The sequence below is a fragment of the Camarhynchus parvulus genome, chromosome 18 (assembly GCF_901933205.1).
Source record: "Camarhynchus parvulus chromosome 18, STF_HiC, whole genome shotgun sequence".
Taxonomy (NCBI): domain Eukaryota; kingdom Metazoa; phylum Chordata; class Aves; order Passeriformes; family Thraupidae; genus Camarhynchus; species Camarhynchus parvulus.
This window is the reverse complement of record NC_044588.1, coordinates 10889501-10915736: the sequence shown is the minus strand read 5'-3', so window position 1 is coordinate 10915736 and position 26236 is coordinate 10889501. Positions and strand designations below refer to the sequence as shown.

The window sequence follows — 26236 nt, the reverse complement described above, 5'->3', positions numbered from 1 at the left end:
GCTCCAAATGGGGGGAAACACTTCCCCACAGCCAGAAGCCTCATGGTTCAGGTGAGTCACCAGCCACCCATCCTTGCTCATGGACCAGTGTTGATGCAGGGTCACTATGGCAGCTGCTGGCCCCTGCAGCCCACAGCTCCTCCATCCACTCTCTGGTTCGCAGGGACAGAGGTATTTTTAGTGCAGCTGGTGTTTTCTAAACAAGAAATGGCACTTTCCCCCTGATGCACTGGCCATGGTTGCAGAGCAGGGGCTGTTGCCTTAAGCAGTGGTGAGTGATGCAGAGTCCAAAGGGATGAATCAGTGAGGCTTGGAGGAGCTTTAGTCTCCAGCTGGCAGAGCAATGCACAACTTGGGGGATGCCTTTTGCTGCTGGGGCCAGCCCAGCCCCATTGCTGCAGCTCCAGCTCTGGCTGCTCACAACAGCTCACCTCACCCATGCAGAGCGAGCTGGAGACCCTCACTTCTGCCTACAGAGAACTCAAGAGGCAAAAAGCAAACCCAAGAAGTTCTGACTAAGGAAAAAGCCAGCAGTGCTCTTCCCAGCAGCTGTGCAGGCAGGCAGTGGCTCATGACCCCTGTGGGGGTCACAGTGGCTCTGTCACTATGCAGTGGTGACTCTCCAGCACATCACTGCCAGTGAGGTGGGACAGGGCTCTGGAGGTCTTCCCTCTCTGGCACTGTGGTAGACAAACTGTTCCCAGGCTGGCAGGAAATTATCCAGCTTTCCAAGCACACTGGAGGATGAAGGCAGTGACAGACTGCCAGCACTGGGTAACAGGACCCCTTAGCCTATTAGGCAAGCTACATCCTAGGGAAGTAACAGCACTATTTCACTTGGACAGGATGAGGGTAAAATGGGCTCATCCAAAGCAAAGACTCCTGAGCTCACTTTGCAAGATTTAATTCACTACATTGCCCTCCAGAAACTGATACTAACTAAACCCTGTCAGTCACACAGTAAACAATTCCAGCTTTGTAGGTGGATCAAGAGCAGTTTTGTGAGCAGATGACATGTGAGATGGAGCATGTTTTAGTTATTTTTCCTAAGTGCAAGATATCATTTGGCTTCCAGGCCAAAAGCATTTTTATTTCAAAAGGCAGATAAGCAGTTTCCAGAGTTCATTACTCTCACAAGCTCTTCTTTCAGGAAATGTAGCCTATTCAAGATGGAAAAGAAATACCTTGTATGAGACAGGGAGAAGCCATTCAAAGATCTGCTCACTTTAAACTGAGGCACTTCAGAAGGCAGAAACTACTTCCAGAACACCTCAACATCTCTGTAAATTTGGAATCTTACATTTTCAGGATACTTAATGGCCTGCAGGAGCTAAATAGCTTGTTCACATCCAACCTGGAAGGACTTATTCCATTCCACTTCTGCAACAGAATCCGCTTTCTGTGAGGGGAAAAAAAAAATCAGCCTCCACTCACACACAACAAAGCAAGTTCACCAAACCTTGTCCCACCACACCAGGAGCCTGACTCAGAGTCCCCTGCCCCCAGGGAGCCATGTCCCCACCACAGAGCAGGAGCTTTGGGCTCACAGTCATCCTTGCTCAGGTCACAGCAGCTCACCTGACTCAGGAAAGCCCTGTTGAGCCATGGACACACACTGGGACCCACCCAGCTGTGATGGGAAGCTGGGCAGGCTGAGCTCCTGTGTTTCATTTGCTTGGAATTAAATCTGCTCTTTCAGCAAAGTTAAAGGCAAAGCTTGTGATTTCCATAAGGACAAGTGTAAGAGAAAGGACCAGATTGAATGAGGCAGCAGACAAAGAGATGCCACTGCCACCTTCTCCTCCTAGGAATCCAAGGAGCCTCTCCCACGCCTCTAGGAGGGGAGCAACTCCTTGGATTTGGATCCTGGCCCCTCCAGAGCTGTCAGGGCTCCCACAGAGTCAGGAAAAGATTCATTGTCCTGGCAGGCAAATTTGCAATCACATGGACCCACAGCCCAGCAGCTCCCCTGAGCACAGGCTGGAACAAACATCACTGGCAGGAGCCACACAATACCTTCCCAGACTTCAGAAAAACCCAAACTAATCAGCAAATCTCTTTGCTTTAATCATGTGCACTGGAGGCCAGAGAAGCACAGAGGTGTCTCATTAAAACTGACCTATCTGGCCTGGAAAATACATCTCATCCCCTTCAGCATGGGAGGCACAAGGACTGAGTGATAAAAAAGGAGGAGGAATGGGTTCCCTGCTTTGTCCCTGCCCAGCACTGAGGCTTCCACTCCATTACAGGAGACCTCAGCCTCATCTGCACATAGGCAAACCTCAAAGAGAACAAAGTATTTAAATGGACCAGCTTTTATTTCCAAAGAGAAGATGAATTCCTATTTGTTTTCAGGATTGCAATTTTCTCCCCACGCTGCAGAGGATGTGAACAAACGAGCAGGGAATGAAAGGGATTAATGAATGAACGGGTGGGAGCTGGCTCCCAGCTGCAGGGAGAAGGGGGGCACACTCACACAGTGGGACTGCCAGGGGGAGAGAACCAGCATGGCCAGTGCTCAGCACCACAGACATCCCTGGGACCCCCTGCTCAAATGTGGACAGATTAACAATCATCTCTGAAAGGATTCACTTAAGGGAAAATCAAGCAAAAGGAAAGGTAGGAAGGGTTTAAAGCTTAGATCAACCACACATGGCATGGGAAGGGCTGTTTTCACAGAAACACTGAACTTCCAGCTGCTGACACCACTCAGTTCCCAGCAGCTTTTGTCCTCTTTAAATGATGGACCCACCCACACGACAGTAGTTTCCTCCCCAAATCTTAAAAGATTCAGAAAACCAAAAAGGCATTTGGTGTTTACTGAGGCATTTATACCAATCACTGCTCATTTGAGACCTATTGACTCTCCCAGCTGGATCAGAGAGATGCAACCCTGTGGAAACTGCAAAACAAGGAAAATTTAAATCTTCTTTTTCCCTTATTGTCAAGCTATTTTAAGTCAAGTCCAACATCAGGGGATTAGAGGCAAAGTTTGGGATTAGGATGAGCTTTCAGCCTGGTGCATGAGCTGCTCTGCTTCACATGGCAAGCTGGTTTCTGGTGCTGATGGCTCCCAATAAATTGAATGAACTCACCCTTTGCTCTCAGTGCTCCAAGATTAATTTTTGCTTTGGCTTCCCGTGCTTGGTGATGATGGGACACAGGAAAGCCACATAAAAGCCACTGTAGTTTGTCTTGGCGGGAGAAGTGACACTGCCTTCTAAATCCAAACACCTGGCATTTACCCATCATGCTGCTATAATGTATGGTTTAATTTAAAGGCAAGCTCAATTTGCAGATTAATTATTATAGCCTGTGACTGGTTGAGCTTGTAATAAATCACCTGAGTGAGAAATTGCACAGCAATTAACTGCTTGTACACTGAGCATGTAAATGTTGGTAAAGAGGTGTCACCTAATGGAGACTGATGTGGGGGAACTGCAGGCTGCAGCCAGCAGAAGAATGTCACAGTGCAAAGCAGGTCAGGGGAGTGGGTGGCAAACAAAACCAGAGGCCAAAACACTTAAAAACATTGAAATCAGCCTTCAGGAGCAATATGCAAAACCAACACAAGATTTTCAGGGAGCAGCAAATTATGGTGGAAGCTGCTGGGGTTTCTTGCAGGCAGTGCTGGGCCAGCAGATGTGGGAGATGGGGCAGTGGTCAGGACACCTCCTGGTGAGCATCAGCATGGACAGAGCTCAAGGTGAGTGACCTTCAAACCACAGGGAGGCTGCAGCAGATGAAGCTCTCTGGCTGCCACAAGCCTGGATTTCAGAAGCATCACTTCACACCCTGTCCTGCCAAGAATTCCCTTCTGGCAGCTCTTCCCTTGCAGCCTCCTTGGGCTGGAGCAGATCTCACTGACCTGCTGATCCCAGGCCTGGGGCAGGGTGAGGGCCCTGTGACCTTGGGGCACACAGGCAATGAATCCCCAGCTGTGTCCCACCCCTGGCCAGGGAACAGCTGGGTTCTCTCACAAGCACTGACACCCAATGCCCCTCTCACCCTCAGTAGGGAAGGTCTGAACCAGCCTCCTGCCACCACAGTGGCTGCCCCAGGTGGCTCCTTTCTGACACAGGCAGAGCAGTAACAGGTGAGTTTCTGACCTCAGTGCAATTCTCACAAACCCATGGAGAAATTCCCCTTTGCTTTTGGAAGCTTCACTGCCCAGCAGTGCCAGGCTCTGGGTTCTGTTTGGGAACCTCCCTTCAGAGGAATCAGACTTCCAGCTTAATTATTAAAGTCCAAAGCTGTGGGGCACCCAAGGCTGGAAATAATTTTGAATAGCAAGCTCAAGTGTGTTATCTTTCCAAAGACAGGACAAATGGGAAACAAGGCAAGTTTAGAAGTTATTTTTTCACTGTAGAAGGGCTCAAGCCTTGGGGAGCAGTTTGCCACCCTCAGGCAGTTTGCCCACCTGTGGGATGTCCCCCTCCACAGCACCAGCACTCCCACCCCAGGACACTCTTCCTTGGAGCCCAAGGACTCCTTGTTAGCACAGCAGCAGCAAGAGGCAGAAGGAAGGAAATCTTCTCACCTCCTTAGGCATGACCCCAAAATGGGCTGGGGAAAGGTGGCACCATAGTGCAGAGCTGGAGGAACCTGGGAGATAGCAAAGCACCTCAGCCCATCAATGTTAAGAGCTCTCACAGACTCCTGGGTGAGATTCAATTTGCCAAAGGATGTGGGATTTATTACCATGATCAAAGCACTAGGAACAAATGCAAACACTTACAGCACCATGAACACTCATCCAGAGTTAAGACAAGTGGCCAAACCAGGCTGCAGCCTGCATCCAGGGCCAGGACCTTGATTAGAGCCAGCAGATGTGGATCCTTCTCTAATTCACAGCTCCCTCCTTCACTGCCAGCTGCCCACAGAGTTGCTCAGCAACACGAGGGCTGATACTGCCAATTTATCCAGAGTGAGCCTTCGGGCTCCCCAGGAGGAGATGCTCTTACCTGACACTGTGCTCCCTGTGCTCTCAGCCATGGAGAGCTGCCAGGGAAAACCAGGAGCCCCTGACAGCCCAAGGTGAGGGGGGAATCCCCCACAGGCTGCACCCCTGCCTGCATGGGATGCACCAAGAAAAAGCAGCACATTTGCCTGGCACAGGTGCCTGTGCCCCCGTTGACACACCCCATCCCAGCAAACAGGGCTCTGGCAGCAAGCCTCCCTTGTCTGAAGCTGCACTAGGGTTAGGTCCATCACTCTCCAGTGTTTCCCAGTAAATTCTTGTCCTGAGGCAGACCTTACAGGCAGAGGAAGCACAGAGCTCAGCTGCCTTTGACAACATGCTCAGAGGCACATCAGGATCACCAGGATCCTTCTTCAGGGTGAAAACAGGCCAACATTAAAGTCCTGCAGCCATTGCAGCCCACAAGTGCAGGGTGTCCATCACATTCTTTCCCTTTACCTCCCAAATGCAGCTTTTTGGCAGCAGCAGGTTCCTGATGCACTGGACACTCATGTATAAGAATTTGCTGTGTAAATGGTCTCTCCACCAGAGATTCAGGATTTGTCCAAAACCCCATAGCAGCCCCTGGCAGCATCCAGTGGTCTCAACCCTAAGGGCCCTATCCCAGCAAACCAGCAAGAACCCCAAATGCAGCTCTTCTTACAAAAGCCAAAAAGAAAATATGGGAAGCTTAAATTCATATTTATGATTCTTGATTATCTGCATTATCAGGAATTTAGCAATACAAGTGAGGGGGCAGAGATAAGCTGTTCCTCCAGCCCCAGAAAGCCCCACAACCCACACCTGGAAGGACTGAAGGCAGAACAAAAAAAGTTCATTCTTCACCGAGAAAAAAAACTTTCCTGAGGAATGAAAAGATGACAAAATCTGCTTTGCTATGGCAAAGCCTCTAGGGAAATGGGGCCAATTACAAAACCTGCTTGGGATTTAGCAGGCAGCTGCTGGGAAACGTGTTGGTTTGTCTGGAGAAAGAGAAATCAGGTTGGAGAATTATTAGCAACGAAAGAGAGGAGCTTCCCATGCTCCACACCCAAAGTCAATGTGAGTGTCTGCAGCACTTAATCCTTATCAACATCAGGTTGCACAGCAGGAGCTACAGGCCCATCACCCTGGGGACCACAGAAACTGCCCAGGGTTCCAGCCAGCCTCTTCAGCCTGCTGTGAGGAGTTTCAGCCTCACCTTGCAACACTGGAGCCTTTGGCTCTTCCCCCTGTGACTCTGTGTGAGGTTTCTTGCTCTTTAACACCACCTGCAGTGGGTGGGTGTGCTCTGATTCTCAGTTTTACACAAGTTTTCACAAGTAGGATCAAGACAGTCGCCCATGCTGTGCAGAGGAGCAGCTCAGCAGCACCAGGACCCTGCAACACTCAAAGCTGAGCACATGGTGAGGTCCCAGACCTGCAATCCTGCTCCTGGGCCTCCAACACCTCTTGGAGACCTCTCTGTTCTCCCCTAGGAATTATTGACCCTTTGGGCTGACACATCGAGTTTATTTACCTGCTTGCCTGGGAACTGGTTACTTTGCTGCAAGATGGCCGGTTCCCCACAAAAACCAATTGCATCTTTGGTGTCCCTAAGCAGCAGGGGCACCTCTGGAAGGGTCTGGACCCTCATCAGTCTCCAGACAATTTTCTGCGCTGCAGAAGGGAGGGGTTTCATTAACTACAAGGTGAGCCATTCCCCAAGCAAGGCAGCAGCTAACAAAGGAAATTACTCACTGGCCTCCCAACAGTTACAACTTAATTAAACCAGGATCCTTCCTCAAAGGCACCATCAGATTTCTGGAGCCTTGCTACAGCTGAAAGAGGAACCAAGCAGCCTTCAGCCCCAGGGCTGCAATTGCAGCTGGAATTTCCAATGCCAGAGAAAAGCACTCAATTTTCTTGCAAATGGATCTCATCAAGAGCAATGCTTCCCTGGAGGTTTTACCATCCCAGAGCGGTGCCACAGCCCAGTGCTGCACCATCCCATTTCACCCCTATGCACAGGGCTCACAGCTGGCATCTCCCCAGCAGCAGGGCAAGCACAGGGGGAGCAGCATTGGAGGTGGACTCTTCCACACTCTGTATCCTCCTTGGAATTCCTGGTGCCTCCTTGCAGCAGGAGAGCTGCTTGACCCACAAAACTTTCACCTCCAGTCCATAAAGAAAAGACAAAGACTTATATTGCCAGGTGTTCTAAGCCGGGTGCTCCATTTCTCTCTACACCACCAGGCAGATCCACCAGCAGCTTTTCCATCTGCAGATATATAATTTAAATGGAATTATGCCAGCAGCAGGGATCACACCGTTCCTGTTCTATAGCCATGCTTTGGAAACAGAGCAGATTTATTTAATATCGAATTCTGACTTTTCTCGGATCTGTCAGCACAGCTCCCTTGGCTTCAGCATAGCTGAGGTGCTGGGTGCAACTGAAAGCAAGATCCAGCACACAGCACTCTGGAGTTATTAACAGTGCATGAATAATCTGGATACAATGCCCCTCTAATGCCAACAGCAGCATTAAAAGTGCAAAAACAGAGCCAGCAGAAGCAATTTCTCTGCTCTCATATGAACACAGGCTGCTTTCCACCCACTGCCTCCAGCAAGCTCAGGGACACCAGGTCTGCCTCTGGCCCACTGAACACACTCTGGATGTTTGTGGCTGTTGAGACCAAGGCAGGACCATCATCCCACTTATCTGCACAGCTGCTTTGTCACAGCCAGTACAAAGATGTTGGCCAGATGTCCAAAACCCCAGAATTTGGACCCTGCAGTCTCACAGTGCTGAAAACAGAGCCCACTGCCCTCATTCCGTGGTGGGAAACACCTCCCTTCCCACCTGACAACTCCCATGCCTGTCTTTTTCAGCCAAATGAGGTCCTTGGTTTAGTCAATATGCAAGACAAGTCTGGCCAATTCATGCCATCCCACCAGGAGACAGCATTTCCCCCTCTGGGGTGGAAGTCATTAGCAGATTGCACAGTATTCCTAGCTGCAATTGGTCTGATTTTATCCTTCAGACAAGCTCTCGTTGTGCCTTTTTTTGTACTATTAAAGTGCTCTTTGTTATCTGGCAAAGTACTTAAGTGTAATTAAGTCACCCAGTCCTTCATTTGATAAGGACTAAGCCGACTGAGTTCTTGCATTCCTTCCCTCCACGTGCCTTCCAAGCTTTCAGTATTCTTTTAAAACCCCTGGTACAAAAGTTGTAGGAGTCACTTTAGCATTTCTGGCCCAAAGAGGGGAACAGATCACCACCCTGCCCTTGCCTCCCACCCTGACACCAATCCTCCTTCCCACCCAGCGGCAAAGGCAGGGGGACTTTCCCCATCCTCCCCCCTTGGAGGCTCCTGCATTTCACCCACTGATAGCAGAGCTGCCCTCTGGTACTGTCAGGCAGGGCAGGCATCCTGTTACAGCGTTGCACACTGATAACAGAAGGGTTTCTGTATCCAGGGTTACCTCTGCATGGGGAGGTGTAGCCAGAGGGTTTAACCTTGCCTGTGTTCCCACCCCAAATCCTGCTGGGCTGGTGGGATCATTGCTCACACACATTGCAGATCAATTCCTGCTAAACTCCATCCTCATGCTGTCCCTTGCATGCAGGGCAGCTTGCTGCCAGGTATTTCAGAATAAATTCCATCTCCTTTTAAGAGTGTACCAAGGAAAAATAAAAAAAAGTCTCTCCAGTTGCATTAGGATAAAGTTATACCTGGCTCAAGTTGACACTGTGCAGCCATTTCTGCTGGAACAGATTCTTGATTAAATCTACCCATCCCTACAGCTCCTGACAGCTCCCAGCAATGCCTGAAAAAGGAAAATGAGGCTTTCAGGAGAAAGGAGCACAGCAGTTCACTTCAGTGGCATCACCCTCACTTTCCAAGTCGTTGTTCAGAGCACTACATACAAAGATTGCATCCCAGCCTGTTCCCCAAGGTCAGCCTGAGCACACCTTTTAAAACCTCATAGATGGATACTGAGAGATTCCTGACACCAGTTCTCTGTGCTCCCAACTGAAATAAAGTAAATAAATACATTAATTTGGCTGCACACCAATGAGAGCTGCTCTGGAACCACAAGGGAAGCATGGCTCAAGTGTACAGAGGTTTGCAATGAGAGGCACAGCCCTTGCACTCAAGTGCTCTTGTGAAGCTCAGTGCTCCCAGGATGACCAACAGCAGCACTGTCAGGACATAAACCACTCCCCAAAACAACCAGGAGCTCTACAAACTTCTCTGAGGCAAGCACAGGCAGTAGGGCCCAGCATGGATTCAGGTTTTCAAATTAGTTCAATTTTTAGCAACAAATTTATGGGAGAAGAGGGGGAAAGCAGCTTCGTCATTGGGAAAGATTTATGGGACAGTCCCTGCACATGTGGCAGGAGCTGCCACATGCAACATTCATCCAAATGTCCCAGGGCTGCTGCACACACAGACTGGACTCCACACCTCCCCCAAGTGCTCCATTGAACACATCAGCTCCCAGCGTGGTTTTAGAGGACTTAAAAAAATACCTTTGCTGTGTCAGGTGAAAATTACTCTATTCTTCAGCATAAAGCCTTGTTGAAAAGCAAAAAGCAGACAAATGCCTTTACAATCTGCACCCAGACCCACACGTGACTGGCAGAAAGATAACAGCCCTCAGGCACGGAGTGTTTTTCAATTTACACAGTTCTTTCAGAGCAGAAATGCACCACTCCTACAAACCTGCCTTTTTACTCCAGATGGAATCCAATCACACAAATACCATATACACATTTGAGAGAAAATTCTCAGGTTATAAGTTTAAAGCAAAAGGGAGTTGCAGCCACAAAACAGCCTTGGTGTAGGCTCTGAAAGTTGTGTACAGCTTCAAATTCAAGAAGCAGCACTTGGCTGGGAAGTGTTCAGTCAAGGCCAGCTCTGTGCAGGGATCAGAGTCTTTAACATCTATTTAATGGCCCCAAAGACAGGGCACTCTGCAGGATTCCACAGCCAGTGGGACACTTGGGATCAAAGACCATGATATTAACCCCACCAGGCTCCCAGCCTGACTCCTGAAGCCACACACCCAGGAGGGAGGGAGACCAGAGGGGATGTTAAGGGGGTTGCAAGTGTCATATAGTGGCAAACCTTCTCCCAGCTTTGAAGAGCTGTTGTGGAGTCAAAGCTGGTAGAGAAAGAGCAGAAGGATCAGACAAAGGAGTCAACAATCATCACATGAAGCCTCCTCCCACCTTCCTCATCAGAGCAGGGCATGCCAGCTCCTCCAGCCCACCCCACAAGTGTTGCCATGGGCCAGATTTCAAGCAGCAGCCCAGTTTTCAAATAGCACAGACCATAATCACAACCAGCCTTACTTCCCACCCCTCAGTGCCTGTTTCACACCAGCTGCCAGCCTTAGACTCATCCCTTCCCACTCCATCCAATAACATTGCTGGCAGTTTGCTTCCCATAAGAAAGGAAGTGAGCAACATCTTTGGCCCTGTGTACCAAGAACAAATCAACCTGCTCTAGGGCTGGAACTGAAGCTGTCTCAGCCTGTCACAGAGTTGTTGATGGCACTCCCTGTTCACAAGGCTGATTTGTTTGCTGGAGCTGTTAAAATACCATCATTATTCTAAACTCTTGCTGTAGCACTTGAATTAAACTCAAGAGCTCAGAGAGGTACACACCAGCATTCCAAATAAACTAAGCAGAGACCTTTGAAACACAAACACAAGAGAGTTCAGTGGTCCTGGGGCTGCTGGTGCAGACACTGAACAGCTCCTCATCCTTTCTGAGCACACCATCACCTGCTGCTCCACATCTCACTCTGCTTATGGACTCAGCCACACAAGCACAGCAGGAATTGTTTGTTCCATTTGGTGAATTGTTCATTCCATTTGGTTTAAAGCCTGGCTGTACAGAACAGGTAAGGAATAGCCTGAAGCTTCACAAGCTAATGAGACACTGCAGAGCAGATCCTTAATCTCCCAATTCCTTGCCTTAAACAATATATCCTCTCAGTCTCCAGCACAAGCCAAAGGCACCCTGGGTGTCCTGACTCAGTCACTTGTCTCCCACCTGAAGGCATTTCCCTGCCAGGCATCTCCTTTCATGGAATACTCAGCAAGAAGCAGCAGGATTTTGAGTGCTTCTCCAGACCAAAGCCAGGGAAGACATTTCCAGCTACCTGGTAAGCACAAACACATTACAGAAGTTATGAAACTTGAGCAAGGAGCATAATCCGTAGCCTCAAACTCTACACAGTGAGACTCCTTCACCCCAGGCAAGCACCCCAGTGTCAGTCTGTCCAGCAGAACCATAAGCAGGGTGCCAAGGCAAATTGGGGAAATGAGGAAAGCTTCAGCCACTCTTTCCAGACAGAAATAACTCAGCATTTATCCCAGCACATCACTGAGGTAAGAAAGGCTCCTGACCATTTCAATCAATCTTGCTGCACTCCGCCAGTGGTTCCTTGGTTTTACATACAATTAACAAAAGTGCAGTTTCCAGTAAGTGATTGCAAATAAATCCTTAGGTGCTCAACAGACAGCAGCTCCAGAAAGTCACACAGTGGCATTTGAAAGCCCAGATTCAGATCAGTGCAGGGGTTTCCAGTGGCTGATTGTGTACCACAGCTCTGCATAACAACACTAACTCTGTTTTCCTGCCACCAAGCAGATCACCAAGAACTGTCCTGCAGTATGGAAAGTTACACAAAGGCAATTTCTACCACAAATTTAGAAGACTGTGAAATTTAAGCTCTTTCCATTTCTCAGCCATCGGGAGGCAGTAGTAGCTGTCAGCAAACCAGAGCAGTAGTGGTTATGGAGAGGTATTAACTGCTTAATCCCCAAAGTCCTGTTCTCAAAGACATGTTTGTTTGGGTTTTTTCTTAAAAATCTCCTTCTATCTTCCAAGCCCAGCCCTGATGAGTGACAACAGAGGTTTAGCCCAGAAACCCTCTTCAGAAATCTCCTGTTTGGACAAAAGTCTCTTTCCATTGCCCTTCCCAAACTCCCAGCTGTGACATGCTGTGGGAATGATCATAGGCATCCTAAAGCAATAAGGAATTTGCCAAAAGACTCCCAGGTGAGGCTAGAAAACAGATCCCACACCTCCCAGACAAGCTGTAACACCTGACACCATTACCTGCTTTGCATCCAAACCCAAATACTTCAGTGTAGGCTCAAGGTCTGCCAAATCCTGCTGGAACAGACTGCTAAACCACCCCTTCTCATGGCCTACTCTAAGAAGTTTAAGTTGTCTCAATGATGCTCTGGAAGCTCAGAATTGAGATTTTCCACTAGAATATAACTAAGTATAATAAAAATCAGTCAACTGATTGCTGAACTACAGCTAATCCATGATTACAGCTTTGCTGGGCATAACTCAGAGCAACTGTGATAACACCACAGGTATTGCAACACACACAGGAATTGAAGCACTTGCCAGTTTTAGGGAGTTTCACAGAATCACAGAATGGTTTGGGTTGGGAGGGACCTTAAAGCTCATCCCTTTCCAGACCCTGCCTTGAGCAGGGAAACCCACTAGACCAGGCTGCTCAGAGCCCCCTCCATCTTGGTCTTGAACATTTGTACCATCCTTTTCTGTCCCAAATCACAGAAACCTGGTATCAGAACATACTCCATGAGTTGCAATGAAGGCAAGAGGATGGGCAATGTTATCCATCTCAGACACTGTTTTCCAAGTGTTACCATTTGTAAAGTCTGAGGCACAGCTGGTTTTTGCAGAATTACTAAAATATTTCCAAACACCCTGCCAGGAACTGCAGGAGTTGTTAACACGGGGATTAAAGCAGGTAGCTGTACCTGGCAGAGCTGCTCTGCTCCAGCACAGAGCATGCAATTCCCACCTGGCTGTGCTACATGAAACTAGAAAAACAATCCTAAGGCCAAACCTTCTCCTGTTTTTTCAAAAAACACCGAGTCTATTTACATCAAGTTCATCCAGGAGTTAACCACAACGAACTTGTGAATACAGGGACTGCACAAACACCACTTCAGCACAACAGAAAAGGACTGGAAGGACTCAAACCCATCCTCAGACATCACAGCTCTGCTCCCCCCCAGAGAAGAGTCAGAAGGAGGAGGGAGAACCAGGGACAGGCTGTCCTGTTCAGAAGAGGCAGCCAGCCCCCACTTTTCTTAGACTTTATTAACATTTTTCCCAATCAGAAAAAAAAAACCCATAAAAAAACCCCCACCACAGCAAAGTGGGCAAATGCACCACACACACTTGCCCCAAGAGCCCCCATGCACTGCTCTGGTTTATTCAGTGTGGTGTCTCTCCAGACAAATCAAGCCCTTTCTCACTTGGGATGACAGCAGTGTCCCACAGGGGAATCAGGAGCAGCTCTGGCCTCATCAGCTTCCTCCATGGCTTCCCCTGCCAGCCAGACAGCAAGGGCTGGATGCTGCTCTGCTCCCAGGTGCCACACACCCACAGTCTTCCTGTGGGACCTCCCAGCCCCACATCCATCATTATCTGGGCTCCCAGGACCCCCCAAGCAAACCATACACTCACAGTGCCAGGTTTCACCACTGCTCAGCTCAGTGACCATTAGCTCAGCTTCTTTCTATGATCCTGTCCACAAAGAGAACCCAGGACAGTCATGCTGCACTCAAAATGCATTCAGGTTCCACCCTGAACAAAGGTAAAAAGACCCCAAATTTAAGGAAATAAACTCATTAAAAAACCCCACCACAAGCACCACAGTTACAGTCCTAAAGCAGCTGGACAGAAACCTAATGTCAAAAATCCTAACTCAAATCCAGAATATCTAAAGGCAAAAAAGAGAGCCACCTCACCCTCCATTTGTAAGTGCAGAATAGGAAGTGCAGCTCCCAGGACCACCCACACCCAGCTGGTGACACTCAGAATTAGGGCTGATAAGAGGATTCAGCTGGGGAGAACATGAGTCCCAGTCTGCCAGGGCTCTGCTGGTGCCCCTGAGAGGAACAGGACGTCCCCCCCACCACATGACAGCTAAAATCCGAGTATTGAAAAGAAACATGAACTGAGATTAGTCTTGACATTTCTGGGTCTTGTAATCACAGTGGGTGACAAAAGCAAATTCTGGATCAGAGCTTTTCCCTGAGCAATTTAAACACAGCTATTTTAAGAAGAACGAGCTAAACAAAGGGGTGACAGCCCAAAAGTTGAAAGCCACAGGATGTGGGGTCCTGGGATTATGTGATAATCGGGCAGCCCAAGCAGTCTCCAAACTACATGTGCTTTTTGGAAATCAGGGTGAAAAAGCACTGCCCCTGCACAGCCTTCTTCCCCTCACCCCATCCATGGGTTCTTGTCCTCTCACATGCCATGGAGAGCCAGTCATTGCTGGCCAAAATCACTTGACCCCCTCACAAGGTGAAGGCTCAATTCAGGAGGAGAAAATAATGAGGCAGGAAGCGAAAATTATATCATTTCAGTGGAAAATGGAAGGGAATGGTTTTTACATTCATCTCCTTTTGTTGGCATCTTGTCAAAGGGCTTTTATTGGGAAACCACAGTTGGACCCAGGGACTCTGGTGGGGAGAAAAGCTGTGTTTTTCCTACTTGAGGCTCAGTGCCTCCTGTGAGATATCCCACAGCAACAGGAGACGGGTTTGAGGTGAAACTTGAACTTTTGGTGCGTTTCCCCATCAGACCTGTCCATGCCTTCCCTGGCAGCCAGTCCAGCCATGCTGGCAGAGGTGTGAGGTCCTGCTGGATCACTGCACACTCCAGGCAGTCAAAGGCACCAGCCACTGCTGGAGGCCAGGAGAAATAGTGACACCACGGAAGGGACAATCCTCCTGCCCCAGTGGGCAGGACACAGCCACTTCCAGACTGGTCTGGCTGGTCCCACATGGTTCTGACAGCCCCATGGCAGGGCACAGCCTGTCTGTGATGCTAGGCAAATGTACTGAAGAATTTATTGAATTGATAAGATTTTAGGAATTTGTGAGAATTTAAGAATTATTTATATTATAATTACTAAGAATTTATTATTTAAGAAAGTATTTTTCTTTGGAGAAATGTATTTAAGAAAGGGTAAAATGCAGTGAGGAGAGAGAGGGAAAACGCGATAGAAGGTCCTGTGAGCAGCATGGGCGGGGAAAAGAGGGGAAGGACAGGTGGGCCAGGTGCTGCACTGCTCCCCAGAGGCCCGGACAGAGTAGGTATCCAAGTTTGGGACTAATATTAATTAGCAATAATTTTTTGTGGTTTTTTTGTTTGGTTTTTTTTTTTTTTTTTACTTAAACCCAGCCTGTTTACCCGTATCATTTACCGGTGCATGATCTTCCTGCCCTTTACTCCATCCAACCCGTGTTTGGTTTCACTTCCCTTCTCCCATCCTGGCTGCAGACGGGGCGTGAGGGAGCGTCGGGTATTGATCGGGGGCAGCTCAGCGCGGCGGACCTGGGTCAGATACCAGGCAAAACCCGGGCCCGGCCCCGTCCCTCCGCACTGCTCGGCCCTAGGTGCTCCGTCCTCTCCCCTGTGCCCGGTTCTGTCCCTCCGCACTGCCCAGCCCTCTGTGCTCCGTCCCCTCGCCGGTGTCCGGTTCTGTCCCTCAGCAGTGCCCGGCTCTGGGTGCTCCGTCCCCTCCCCGGTGCTCAGCCCTGGGTGCTCCGTCTCCTCCCCGCTCCCACCCCGGTGCCCGGTCCTCTCCCTCAGCACTGCCCAGCCCTCTGTGCTCCGTCCCCTCCCCGGTGCCCGGCCCCGTCCCTCCGCAGTGCCCAGCCCTGGGCGCTCCGTCCCCTCCGCTCCCTCCCCGGTGCCCGGTCCTGTCCCTCCGCAGTGCCCGGTCCTGGGTGCGCCGTCCCCTCAGCAGGGCCCGGCCCTGGGCGCTCCGTCCCCTCCACTCCCTCCCCGGTGCCCAGTTCCCGCCGCTCGCAGTCCTCCGAGCCGCCAGGGGGCGCGTTGGCGGAGCCCGCCGCTCTTGGCGGCGCTCGTGCCCGGCGGCGGAAGGACGCTGGTCCGGCACGTGCCCATGGAGGCTGGCGGGTCCCGCCGCCTCAGGTGGGGCGGAAGGGGGGAAAGCGGGGAGGCAGCGGGGGAACCCGCGGGGGAACCCGCGGTGAGGGGGCCGGGGAGGTGCCATGGGCAACCGCAGACACTCGCGCTACGGGAGGTCGCGGGAGCACCGGGGGAGCCTGCGCTATTGGGGACCGGGGAGTCACCGGCGGAACCCGCGGTACCGGGGAAAAGGAGGCACCGGCGGAAGCCACCGATGAGGGGGCCGGGGAGGTACCGGGGGACCCGCGGTACGGGGCCTGGGGAGGCACCGCGGGAACGCCCGGTACGGGGATCTGGAGGGGCTGCCAAAGCACGGGGGGACCGGGAGGCCCCGGGGGCCTTGCAGGCCGGGGCTGCCCGCGGTCCGGAGTCCCGGGGCTGGCGGCCGCTCTCCCGTCCGTCACCACCCCGCTGTCTCCCGCAGCACGGCGGAGCAGCCGGAGCGTCAGGCCCCGCGGAGCCCCCGCGGGCAGAAGCATTTCCTCCCCGACGGCTCGGCTGCGCAGGCCGAGAGGCTGCGGCGCTGCGGCGAGGAGCAGTGGCGGCTGCTGTGCGAGGAGCGCCCGGAGCGACCGTAAGTCCATCCCTGGAGCGGCGCTGGGAATGGCTTTCCCCGTGGAAGGGGTGATGCCGGCGGGCAGAGCACAGCTCGGGGGTTACGGGTGCGATCCTGTTGGTAGCAGGAGGTGTTGGTCAGCGCAGTAAACCCCCCACAGTTCACCTGCACTCAGTGCCCGTGCTGGAGCAGCAGCAGTGCTACACAGCCTGGCTGTCCCTCAAGGAGCACAGGGACATGCTGGCACACCTGTTGCTTCAGAAAGTCCCTCACAGGGCTCTTGGTTTTCATAGGTGCGTGTGTAATCCTGTAGCCTTTGCAGGTAGCAGCCACTGCCTTCTTGGGCATGATCCAAATTTCAGAGTGTCTTGTTGATGCTCCTGTGTGGCCTTGTGCAGATTTGGCCAGGGCTCAGTGTCCCTGATTTATCAGTCTTGGTGGTTTCAACAGTGCTGCCAGATTTTGGTGATTATCACATGGGAGGCATTCACACCCACCTCTCAACACAAACCTTCTCTGCTTGGCCTGCAGCTATTTATTTTTCCCTGTGAGTCCCCGTGGGTGGGGTACAGTGATTAGAGGATGTCTTGGCAGCAGCTGAGTTCTGTATGATACAGAATCACCAAACGGTTTGGGTTGGAAGGGACCTTAAAGATCACCCCACTGGACTCCTTGCCATAGGCAAGGACACCTTCTACTAGACCAGGTTGCTGAGAGCCCCATCCAACCTGGCAGTGAATGCTTACAGGAACGTGGCAGCCACAGCTTCTCTGGGCAACCTCAGAGAAGGTTAATTAACTAACACCTCAGAGATGTTAGTTCCTCAATATCCACATATCCTGCATTAGGCCCTGCATCTCCAGCAAGCTGCTGTAGCCCGTGGACATGTCTCTGTGGTGCTGACTTAAGACACTTTTAACTTGGTGGTGGTGATGAAGTGGTGCTGCTAGATCCAGGGGATGATGGTTTTCTAATGCCTTGTAAAAATGCCACCTGGAAACTTCCTGCCTTTGACACCTTCCTGAGCTCGTTTTGTGCTGCTACACCGGGAGCTGATTGTAGGCCACACTAGCAGTAACAAACAAATCTTTTTTCTTCTCAGGGGGAATCTGGTGAAGGCTGAGTGGAAACCAGAACAGGGCATCGTGGAGCTGAAGTCCCCTGCGGTGAGTGCTACAGAGTGTGCTCTGTGCCATCATCTCCTGCTGCCTCACAGATTCTTAATTTGCTTCTTGCAATGGAAGGGAGCCTGGCTGTCAGCAGGGAACAGCCACAACCAATCAGGGATTTGTGCTTCTGTTCCAGGGAAAGTTCTGGCACACCATGGGGTTCTCAGAACGAGGCAAACAATGTCTGCTGCCTGAGGAAGCTCTGTACCTGCTGGAGTGTGTAAGTAGGATGAGGGCACTGGGTCCTCACTAATTGGAGGAGCTGTAACAACTGATAAACAGCTGGTTCTCAAGGAATTGTCTCTTTTAGTGTGTTGCTGATGGACCTGTTTGTCACCAGGCTATGGGTTCATTCCTTGTACTCTCAAGCAGTCTCTGTGTCATGGACAGAGTGTGTTAGTTGGATCTGTGGCCAGTTCATTCAGCTTAAGCAGAGATCTTTGGGGTTGCTGCTTGGGATTTTTCCCAATATATATGGCAGAAAGAAATTTAAATGTGGCAGACAGAGTAGTGAGACCACGTTGTGTTCAGTGCTCCTCTGCTTGCAGAAATGCTGCTTAGGGCTCAGCTGGATTTCTTTGCTGTAGAAAGGGGTTTTTTTTTTGGTCTCTCCACCAAAACCTGTTATCAGTAGAACTGGTGGATCTAAAGGGAACTTTCATCCTTCAGCAAAACAGATTCTGAGTGTCTGATGCCATCTCTTAAATCCTAAAGCAAAGGTGAGGCTTTTTTGCCCCTGGCATTCTGAGAAATAGTTTGTAAACAAATTGATGGCAATAAAATGGTTTAGTCAGATGCTGAGTACAAAATCCCTCCAAAAGCAGAAAAGACCAGTGAGATGCCTCCAGCCTATGTCATGGAAAAGGTGTGATTCCTAGGGTTTTGTTTTCTTTATGAGTAAACACCATTTAAAAAGACAGAAAGGATGAAAAAGAAGTGTAGCCTAAAACAGCCTCCTGGAGGTCATTTGCTGTTCCCAGGGGAAGTTACCTATGCGATCTCTGGGTCTGTAAAGGAAGTAAATGCTTCTGAGGAGGCCCCAGTTTATGCCACTGAAGCTGCCATTCATTCCTCTGCTCCAGTTCTCAGTTATGCTGGTCATAAGTGCTTTTGTTGTTGTGCTGTATCCTGAATCACTCAGCTCGTCAAAGTTAATTTATCTCTCCAAGCAGTGGTTATTTTATCAGCTGAGCATTTTGCCCCCAGGTGCATCCTCCAAACAGATGCAGGAGCTGGAGCAGGAGGTGAGAGCTGTGGGTGGAGCTTCTTACCTGGCTGATCAAACCAGGGTATGGGGGAACTGGGTATGAGAAAGGGACTGTAAGTAGTCCAGGTGGCACATGGAGAGAGATGGATATCCTGTCAGGGAGAGTGCTGGGACCAGCTGTCAGGAGCAGTGGGAAAGGACAGGGTGTGAGCTTGCATAGATTTGTTCCTGTGATTCACACCAAGCTTCTGCCCTGCAGGGCTCTGTCCAGCTCTTTTACAGAGATGTGCCCCTGTCAATCCAGGAAGCCTACGAGACCCTGTTGTGCCAGGAGGCAATGAGCCTGTCACATTACCAGGTGTGTGGGGACCTCCAGCTGTTGGAGGAGGATGAAGGCAGAAAAGCCAGACTCTGCCACACAAGCTCTTCCAGTGGCTGGAAGCAGGGTAGGCTGATTGGGGAGGGAAGGGAAGTCATCCTCAGTTGTTCCCGCTCACCTTCTTCCAGATGTTCAGTTCCTGTTTCCCCACCTTTGCTTTGGATCCTAACCCTGGCATTTGCTCCTCTTCCAGTGCCACACTGTGTTCACTGTTCTGGTTTAGGGCAATTCTGGGAGAAAAACCTCTAAAGAGGTTTCCTCTAGAAAGCAAATTCAAATGGCCCCTCCCCCAGCTGGTTTGGGAAAAAATTTCCTTGGAGAAAAGTGGGAAAAACTGTTCATTTAACAGGCAAAGCATTCACCAGCACAAAAAAATGAACAATATTAAATAATAAAACCTCTTGCCCCTCCAAAAGAGATGACAAACTCAGAAAAGTCCCCTTAGTGGGCTGTAGCTCGACTCACTCAGTCTCTTATCAGTCCCTCTGGTGCTGGAAATGCCACAGCCCAGGCTCAGCCTGGTGGGCCACAGGTGTGAGCTGCCAGTGCTCTTCTGGTGTTCAGGCCAGGGCAGGTTAAACAGGTCCAAAGAAAACGAAAACCCACAGTCCAGGGAACTTCTTTGCCTCAGCTAGCCAAAAACTAACTAAAAGCAAAAGAGAGCTCTGTCCCACTGTCTGTCCATCCGCAGACAACACAGTCAGGAGCAGGAGTGTGGAGGAGTGAGTGCAGTGTCTGAAAACAAGCTGCATGCTTCTCCCCCCACCTTCACTCTCAGAACCAATCTTAAAGGTGCAAAACTTATTTCTGGGCTAAACAGATGAATGGGGATATGAGCATCATAAAGTCACCCCAAGACATCAGTCATAGTGGAACTCAAGTAAATTTTTTGTGTTTAGAGCTGTCATTTAACCTTCTTTCTTTCCTTTGCTCTAAGGTGTTCAGCCATTTGAAGCAACTGGGTTATATTGTACTGAGATTCGACCCCAGGTAACCAGCTTTTCCCTCCTGTGCTGCTTTTTCCTTCCTGAAGACCCTAAGACTCTCTGTACCCACTGCCTGACTCCAGGGAATGGGATCAGAGAAGAGGACTTTGGCCCTGCATTCCATCTCTTGGGAGGATTGAAGGCTAAAAGTGCCACTCTACCCTTCCTTGGTCCTCCCTCCTGAGGAGGTGATTTGGAACATGAAATGGGGCATGAACTGAGGGCCATCCTAGTCCCATTTGGGCATTTTCTGTGTCTTTGGTTGCTGTATTCTGGGGGCTGAGCAGAAGGTAGTTCCACTACATCACCCTGCTCTCAGCCTCTGTGTTGGTCTCTCCTTCCAGCACTGTCCTGTCTCCCTACGAGAGGCAGCTGAACTTGGAAGGTCACTGCAAGAGCTCTGGGAAACACCATTGCAAGAGGAGGAGGAGGAGTTCCAGCCCCCGGTAAGGATGTGGCCCAAAGCCTTCTCCCATCCTCTTCAGGCCATGCTTGCTCAGGAACAGCTGCTTTGCTGCAATGTCCCCAGGCCCTCCTGCTGGGGGTGACCTTGTATGGCACCTTGCTCTTGGCTGTTCTCAGGCAGTGCAGCACTTTTCCTGAATGCTTTGCAGTGTTCCCTTTCATCACGTGTGTGTCATGCCAGGGCTAAGAGGGGCAAATTGCCCCCAGGTGCCCCTGTGGTGCTGAGATGTCAAAAGAGAAGGATGGAGATGTCAGTGCAAAAGGAACACATGTCAGGTACCTCCTCCTACTCTTTTTCAGCAGGAGCACAGCTACCACAATGCACATCTTGCATTTATCCATCTCCTCAGTCCAACTTACCTGCCAAGACTCAACAGCAGAGAGCAGACTTGTGTCCTAGAGCTTGCACATGTCCAAAACATCCCCACAACCTGACAATGAGCAATTCTTCTCATAATTCTGACAGTTCCCAGGAGGTGGCGTCAGCCTTTCAGAAACGGGGAGGATGAGGCTGGAGAGTCTCTGTTGACAGTAAATCAGTGCCTGAGGAGTTGTGGAATTGTAGGAACTGGGAGATTAAACTGCTGGTCTAAGAACTGCCCCATCTTCTCTGGAATCAGAGTCTGTATCTCGCACCATAAGAGGTGCTGGCAGGCAGGTTTCTGCCTGGCCTGAGCTGCTTTGGCTGAAGTCCATAGTGTTTGCATGGAGGTGTTTGGGTCAGTGTCTGGGGTGTGGACCTGGCATGGCAGGTTGGGAACATTGTCTATACAAATCAAGGCTGAGATTCTCTTGGGCGTTGAAGTCAAACCTTGTGCAGGACTTCTCAGAAGTTTAATCTGCCTTTGGCATTCACTCTTTAGTTTTTCTCCTTTTTTCTTTTCTCATTTGTCTCACAAAGAAGTTGTTGTGAAGGGTTTGCAGACCTATCTGGGGGTTCCTGCCACCTTTTCTGTCCTTCCTTCAGGCTTGGCAGACTGCATTCTTCCTATTAGAAGGGAGCAGGAAGGATTTAAAGGAAAGCAAGCTCCACCACATTCTCTCCCTGAATTTTTTACTGTTCCTTTGTCTTTAGGTTGCATGAGAAGAAACATAAAGTATGTGAGGACCTTCCAGAAGCTGAAGGGACCTCTAGCAAAGATGGAGATGACTCTGGAGACTCCATTCCTGTGGATGAAAAGCCCTTGTCAGTGCAGCCAAAGGAACCAGATGCTGGCAGTGCAGAGGGGGACTCAGTGCCAGTTCCTCTTGATACAGGACAAAAGGATTCTCTGAGCTTCTCCAGCAGGCAGGCTGGAGACCACAAGGAGAACAGCACTGGCACCCATGCACCCCGCTGGGATTTTACCACCATCACCTTTCCCAACATGGCCTCAGACCAGCCGTGCACACATCTGGCCTCCCCTGACAGCAGGCTCCTGCCAGAGAACGTGCCAGGCAGGGAGGTGGATGCAGCTTCCTGGTGCACACAGATCAACCAGAAGCAGGAGAAGCTGTCGCGGAAGGAGAGGAAGCAGCGCGAGAGGGAGAGCAGGTACAAGAGCAGTGTCAATGCCGACCAGGAGGTGAGGCGCTGCTCCAACTGGCAGGAGTACAAAGCCCTCTTGGAGCAGAGGAGGCAGCAGAGGGCTTGGAAGCGACCATCACACCTCTGGAACCAAGCTGTCACACCACTGCTGCGGCCAGAAGAAGTGACCTCGCCAGGTAGTGGCTCTGGGAACTTGCCAGGGACCATTCTCTCCCCCCCAGCTCTGAGAAAGAGTGTGTGGTATGCAGCAGCAAAAGGGATGACATGGAGAAGCTGAACATCAGTTTTGGGGACAGTAGTTTGAGTAGGAGAATCTTTCTATAGCCCACTCAAGTGCCAGGATAAACAAGGCCTTGGGAGGGCTTCTAATCCATTCCCCATGTCCTGCTGTATTGCAGTCCTTCCTGCTGGGCTGTTAGGCATGTGCAGTCAGGGCCAGCAAGATGCAAAGCAACTGCAGAGTGTCTGGGTTGTGTGCTGGGAGGAGATGAGGAAGTTGAGGTCTTTGAAGTAGCCAGTGGTGACTGTGGAGCTGCCAGCCATTGTCAGAGGAGGAAGGCTCATGGGTGGTGTGGAGTGCTTGGAGTGCCCTGGGAGGGAAATTGGTGGTCTGATCCTTTCCCATTCCCTCTCCCTCCAGCTGAGCTCCTCCAGCAGATCAGTGTGCTGCAGCCCTCTCACATCCTGGATGGAGCCTCCTGGTTAGTATCCAGCCAGTCAGCTTGGAGCTGTGGGGGAGCGGGAGTGTCTTGTGACTGTCCCTGCTTGTGAGGTCTGTGAGGTGCTACCAGCAGCAGTTCGGGAGCTGCTGCACATCCAGGGTACCAAGAGAAGCCAGTGCTCTGCTCCATGACCCCCTAGCATCTCTAGAGAGGTGGTGACACGGAGCCAGGGCTTTCCAGGCCAATTAAAACAGCAGGGTTCCTCTTTTATCCTGCCCTTCCTTCTCTGCCCCCCAGCCAGAGGTTTGATTGGGTTTCACTTGTGCCTCACCCCTGGAATGTGCTGCCATCCCTGCTTCAGTGGTTATGAAACCTTGGCTTTGGGACTTCGGGTTCTGTTCCTGCCTCAGAGTCTGTGTAGTGCTTGTGAGCAGTTCCTGCAGTGCTCTGCTCCTGTCTTTGCTAGTGCTTCTTCTTGTGAGGGTGTGGGGTAGATGTGAGCCAGGATCTTGCTCTGCTCTGACCACAGGAAAGCTCTGGAAAGTAATTAATACAGTTGCAGGGTCAGTCCTTTGAGGAGTGAAGCCTTTCAAGGGACCCAAACTAGTCAAAACTAGACCCAAACTAAAGGGAGTTTTTGCTCCTTTCTCTGCTGTACCCATACCCTGCAGTGTTCTGATCCCATACCTGTGTGGGTGTGTTCCCCTGCAGGCTGCAGGAGGACCCAGAGGCCATGAAGATAGACTTCAACGTGTATCAAGCAGACGCTGTGTCCAAGTTTAAGAAGACAAACCCTGGGAAGCCCCATGTCAGGATGTGTGTTCGGAGGTACCCTCGAATCTCGTGCTGTTTCTGCAACTTTGTTCTGGAAACGAAGTCCTAATGATCTGTAAATGACCCAGCATCTTGTGAGCTTTACAGGTCATCAGTGTCTCCCTTGAGGGTGGTCCTGCCCAGGATTTTTTTTTTCTTTCAGTTCCTCATCCTTTGTTGGAGGCTATGGCCGACAGTTCCCCCCTCTTCCCCCGCCATTGCATTCAGCCCACACTGTTTGGTCATGTGGTTGCTGCTCATGTCTGAGTATCACTGGGAGTCAGGAGAAAGAAGCCACAGCTTTTATGCAATGCTTGTGAAATTCAGGTAGAACCCAGTGCTATGGGAGCTGAATCCTCAGTCAGTGCAGGTCACTGTGGAATTCTGCAGAGATGAACCTCCCCAGAACTTGCTACAGGTCTGAGCCATAGGTTCAGTATTTTGATCTTTGTCAAGTGTAATGTTAAAATCGCTAAGAACAGAGGGTAGGTGTCCCCTTTCTTGCTGGATCCGGAACCTGATACTAGAACTCCGTAGCTAGGTACAAAGTTCAGTTTCTGCCTTTTCTCATTTTGCTTTATTGAAACTGTCCCTCTGCTCTCTGCAGCTGTAGTAGACAGAGCAAGGAAGGTGGTAATGCAGTTTTACCAAGGTATGTCATCAGCCAGTAGGATGATCATTGTTGCCTAAATATTTTCATTGATGAGCAAATAGACTGCAGAATTAAAGGGAAAAGCAGGTCAGATGTTAATCCCAGCAACCTAAAGATCTTTCCAGCACAAAGACATTAAGATTGCAGTGGATTGACCACTTGCCAGTATCCCTGTGAGCCACATCTAATGGGCACAGCGTGGAGCAGTGTGCAGTTATCCTTGCTTTTGGCAAAGGATTCAACAGCTCCCAGTTCCAGGCATGCTGGGTACTCACTCTCAGGGCTGGCAGGACTGCAGTGGGTGGGGAGAATCACTACTAGCTCCTCAGGTCAAAGGGAACTGTTGTGATGGCTGGCCAGGACAGCTTTGCCTCTGTGTTCTTCTAGCTTGGAGAACAAACAGGATGTTTTTTTCTCTCTGTAGCTTTGATGAGCAGATCCCCTCCCTGCGGGCTTTGAAGCAGGTGACGTATCTGAGTGGGGACGTCCCTCTGGTCTTTGCACTGGTGGATCATGGAGAAATCACCTTCTATTCACTGAAGGAGTTCAAGCTGCCCGTTGATGTTTGTCACTGAAGTTGCTGTCACTAGCAGAAATGGGATGGGATAAAGGGAAGGGTTTTACTCAGGAGTTGTTTTCCTGATTAATGAAATATGACAGAAAACAGAGCCTGTGATAACTGGAACCTTGGGAAGTTGGCCACTTTATTGGCTGTTACAGACTTCACCCACCCAGATGGCTCAGGCATAATGTGTAATTTACAGCACACGAGTCTGTTAGGCTTAGCTGTGCTTTTGTGGGCTGGAGTACACACTGCTTTGTTCTTGAAGCCACTGGCTCTCCAGTTTTCTCACCTCATGGACCACCGGCCTGCCTTTCCTGAGTCATCTTTGCTGACTGTGGACCATTAGAAAACACTTTGCTGATGATCCTTTTGTCACATGTAAAGAACCACTGTGCTACACCAATGGAATGGTTGGAGTGTCTCTGAGGTCAGTCAGGGACAGAATAAGCTGATCAGTGCTGGTGGCCTGAGCCTCTGTCATTCAGCTGTGCCAAGGACCATCAGATCAGATTCTGGTCTGGAAAGGGCACAGCCATAAACTCTGTCACCTGGAGGAAAGTTTCCAGACACTTGAGAGGAGGAAGCTGTGCCTTGAACACAATTTCATCAGCCAGAGGCCACAGAAAGCCCCAGAGCATTGCAGCTGGCAGCTTGGCCTCCTGCAGCGGCTGTGCTGAGATGCATTTTGGCCACACAGTGTTAAGCCATGCTAAAACTTGATCACCACTATCAGCACACTGCATCTGGCAGTCTCAGCCGGGCTGAGCTGCATCCCCTCTCTTTCAGCCCAACATCCTCTTTTCTGGCTGTGGATCCTTGTTATTTCTCTTGCATGTGGGAGGTCTCTGAGTAAAGAGAAAAGCTACAAATTCCTCATGAGCTTTCCAGTCTGCTCTCCACCAGAATATTTAGGTACCAAATTTGCTTTAGCCTCTATGCCATAAGTGCCAGGTGCCAGAAGGTCTGCTCAGTGGGTAGAAGTGAGCTAAGCATGGCTGTGTTTGATATCAAAGTTTTCAGAACTGTAATAGCAACTGGTTTAGATGTGTTTTATTTTGTATTTTAGTAATTACTTTTGGAGATGTGGGGAAGGCTAAGCAATAAAAAAATCCTTTTCCAACGATTCAAGCTCCTCGGTGTATTTCTTAATTCCTCTAGAAATGTTAAGTTATGCAGAGGGAGACTGTGGAGGCTACTGGGACCCGAGCAGCAGCAGCAGCTGGTGAATGCCTGCTCAAGGTCACACAGCCCTGTGGCTGTGTAACCCTGGTAACCCTGCTCCTACGCCGTCTGTTCCCGG

General features: G+C 50.4%; 2 protein-coding genes across 5 annotated transcripts in view; one reads left to right on the top strand and one right to left on the bottom strand.

Annotated features, from left to right (window-relative positions):
• Positions 1–26236, bottom strand: part of CASKIN2 (CASK interacting protein 2) — a 648645-nt gene that overhangs the window by 64208 nt on the left and 558201 nt on the right. The gene's annotated exons all lie outside the window — the stretch shown is intronic.
• On the top strand, positions 15912–26059 carry TSEN54 (tRNA splicing endonuclease subunit 54). 4 transcript variants are annotated; one of them, XM_030962118.1, is made up of 11 exons: positions 15912–15957; positions 16379–16528; positions 17613–17676; positions 17816–17899; positions 19146–19244; positions 20203–20255; positions 20596–20697; positions 21792–22420; positions 22885–22945; positions 23618–23734; positions 24796–26059. In XM_030962118.1, exons 1-11 carry the CDS (start codon positions 15929–15931, stop codon positions 24944–24946), a joined length of 1539 nt encoding a protein of 512 aa, XP_030817978.1. In that variant the 5' UTR covers positions 15912–15928; the 3' UTR covers positions 24947–26059. The 4 variants fall into 4 exon arrangements, 3 of the variants coding, with proteins under 3 accessions (XP_030817978.1, XP_030817979.1, XP_030817980.1); XM_030962119.1 differs by lacking the exon at positions 15912–15957 and adding an exon at positions 16052–16185; XR_004061252.1 differs by lacking the exon at positions 22885–22945 and having other exon boundaries at positions 24796–24930.

Bases quoted from the DNA above. Each gene is read 5' to 3' on its own strand.
- TSEN54 (XM_030962118.1), top strand. From the start codon at position 15,929: ATGGAGGCTGGCGGGTCCCGCCGCCTCAG. The intron at 22,946-23,617 runs GTTAGTATCCAG...GTTCCCCTGCAG, and splicing joins ATCCTGGATGGAGCCTCCTG to GCTGCAGGAGGACCCAGAGG. The intron at 23,735-24,795 runs GTACCCTCGAAT...TTCTCTCTGTAG, and splicing joins GTCAGGATGTGTGTTCGGAG to CTTTGATGAGCAGATCCCCT.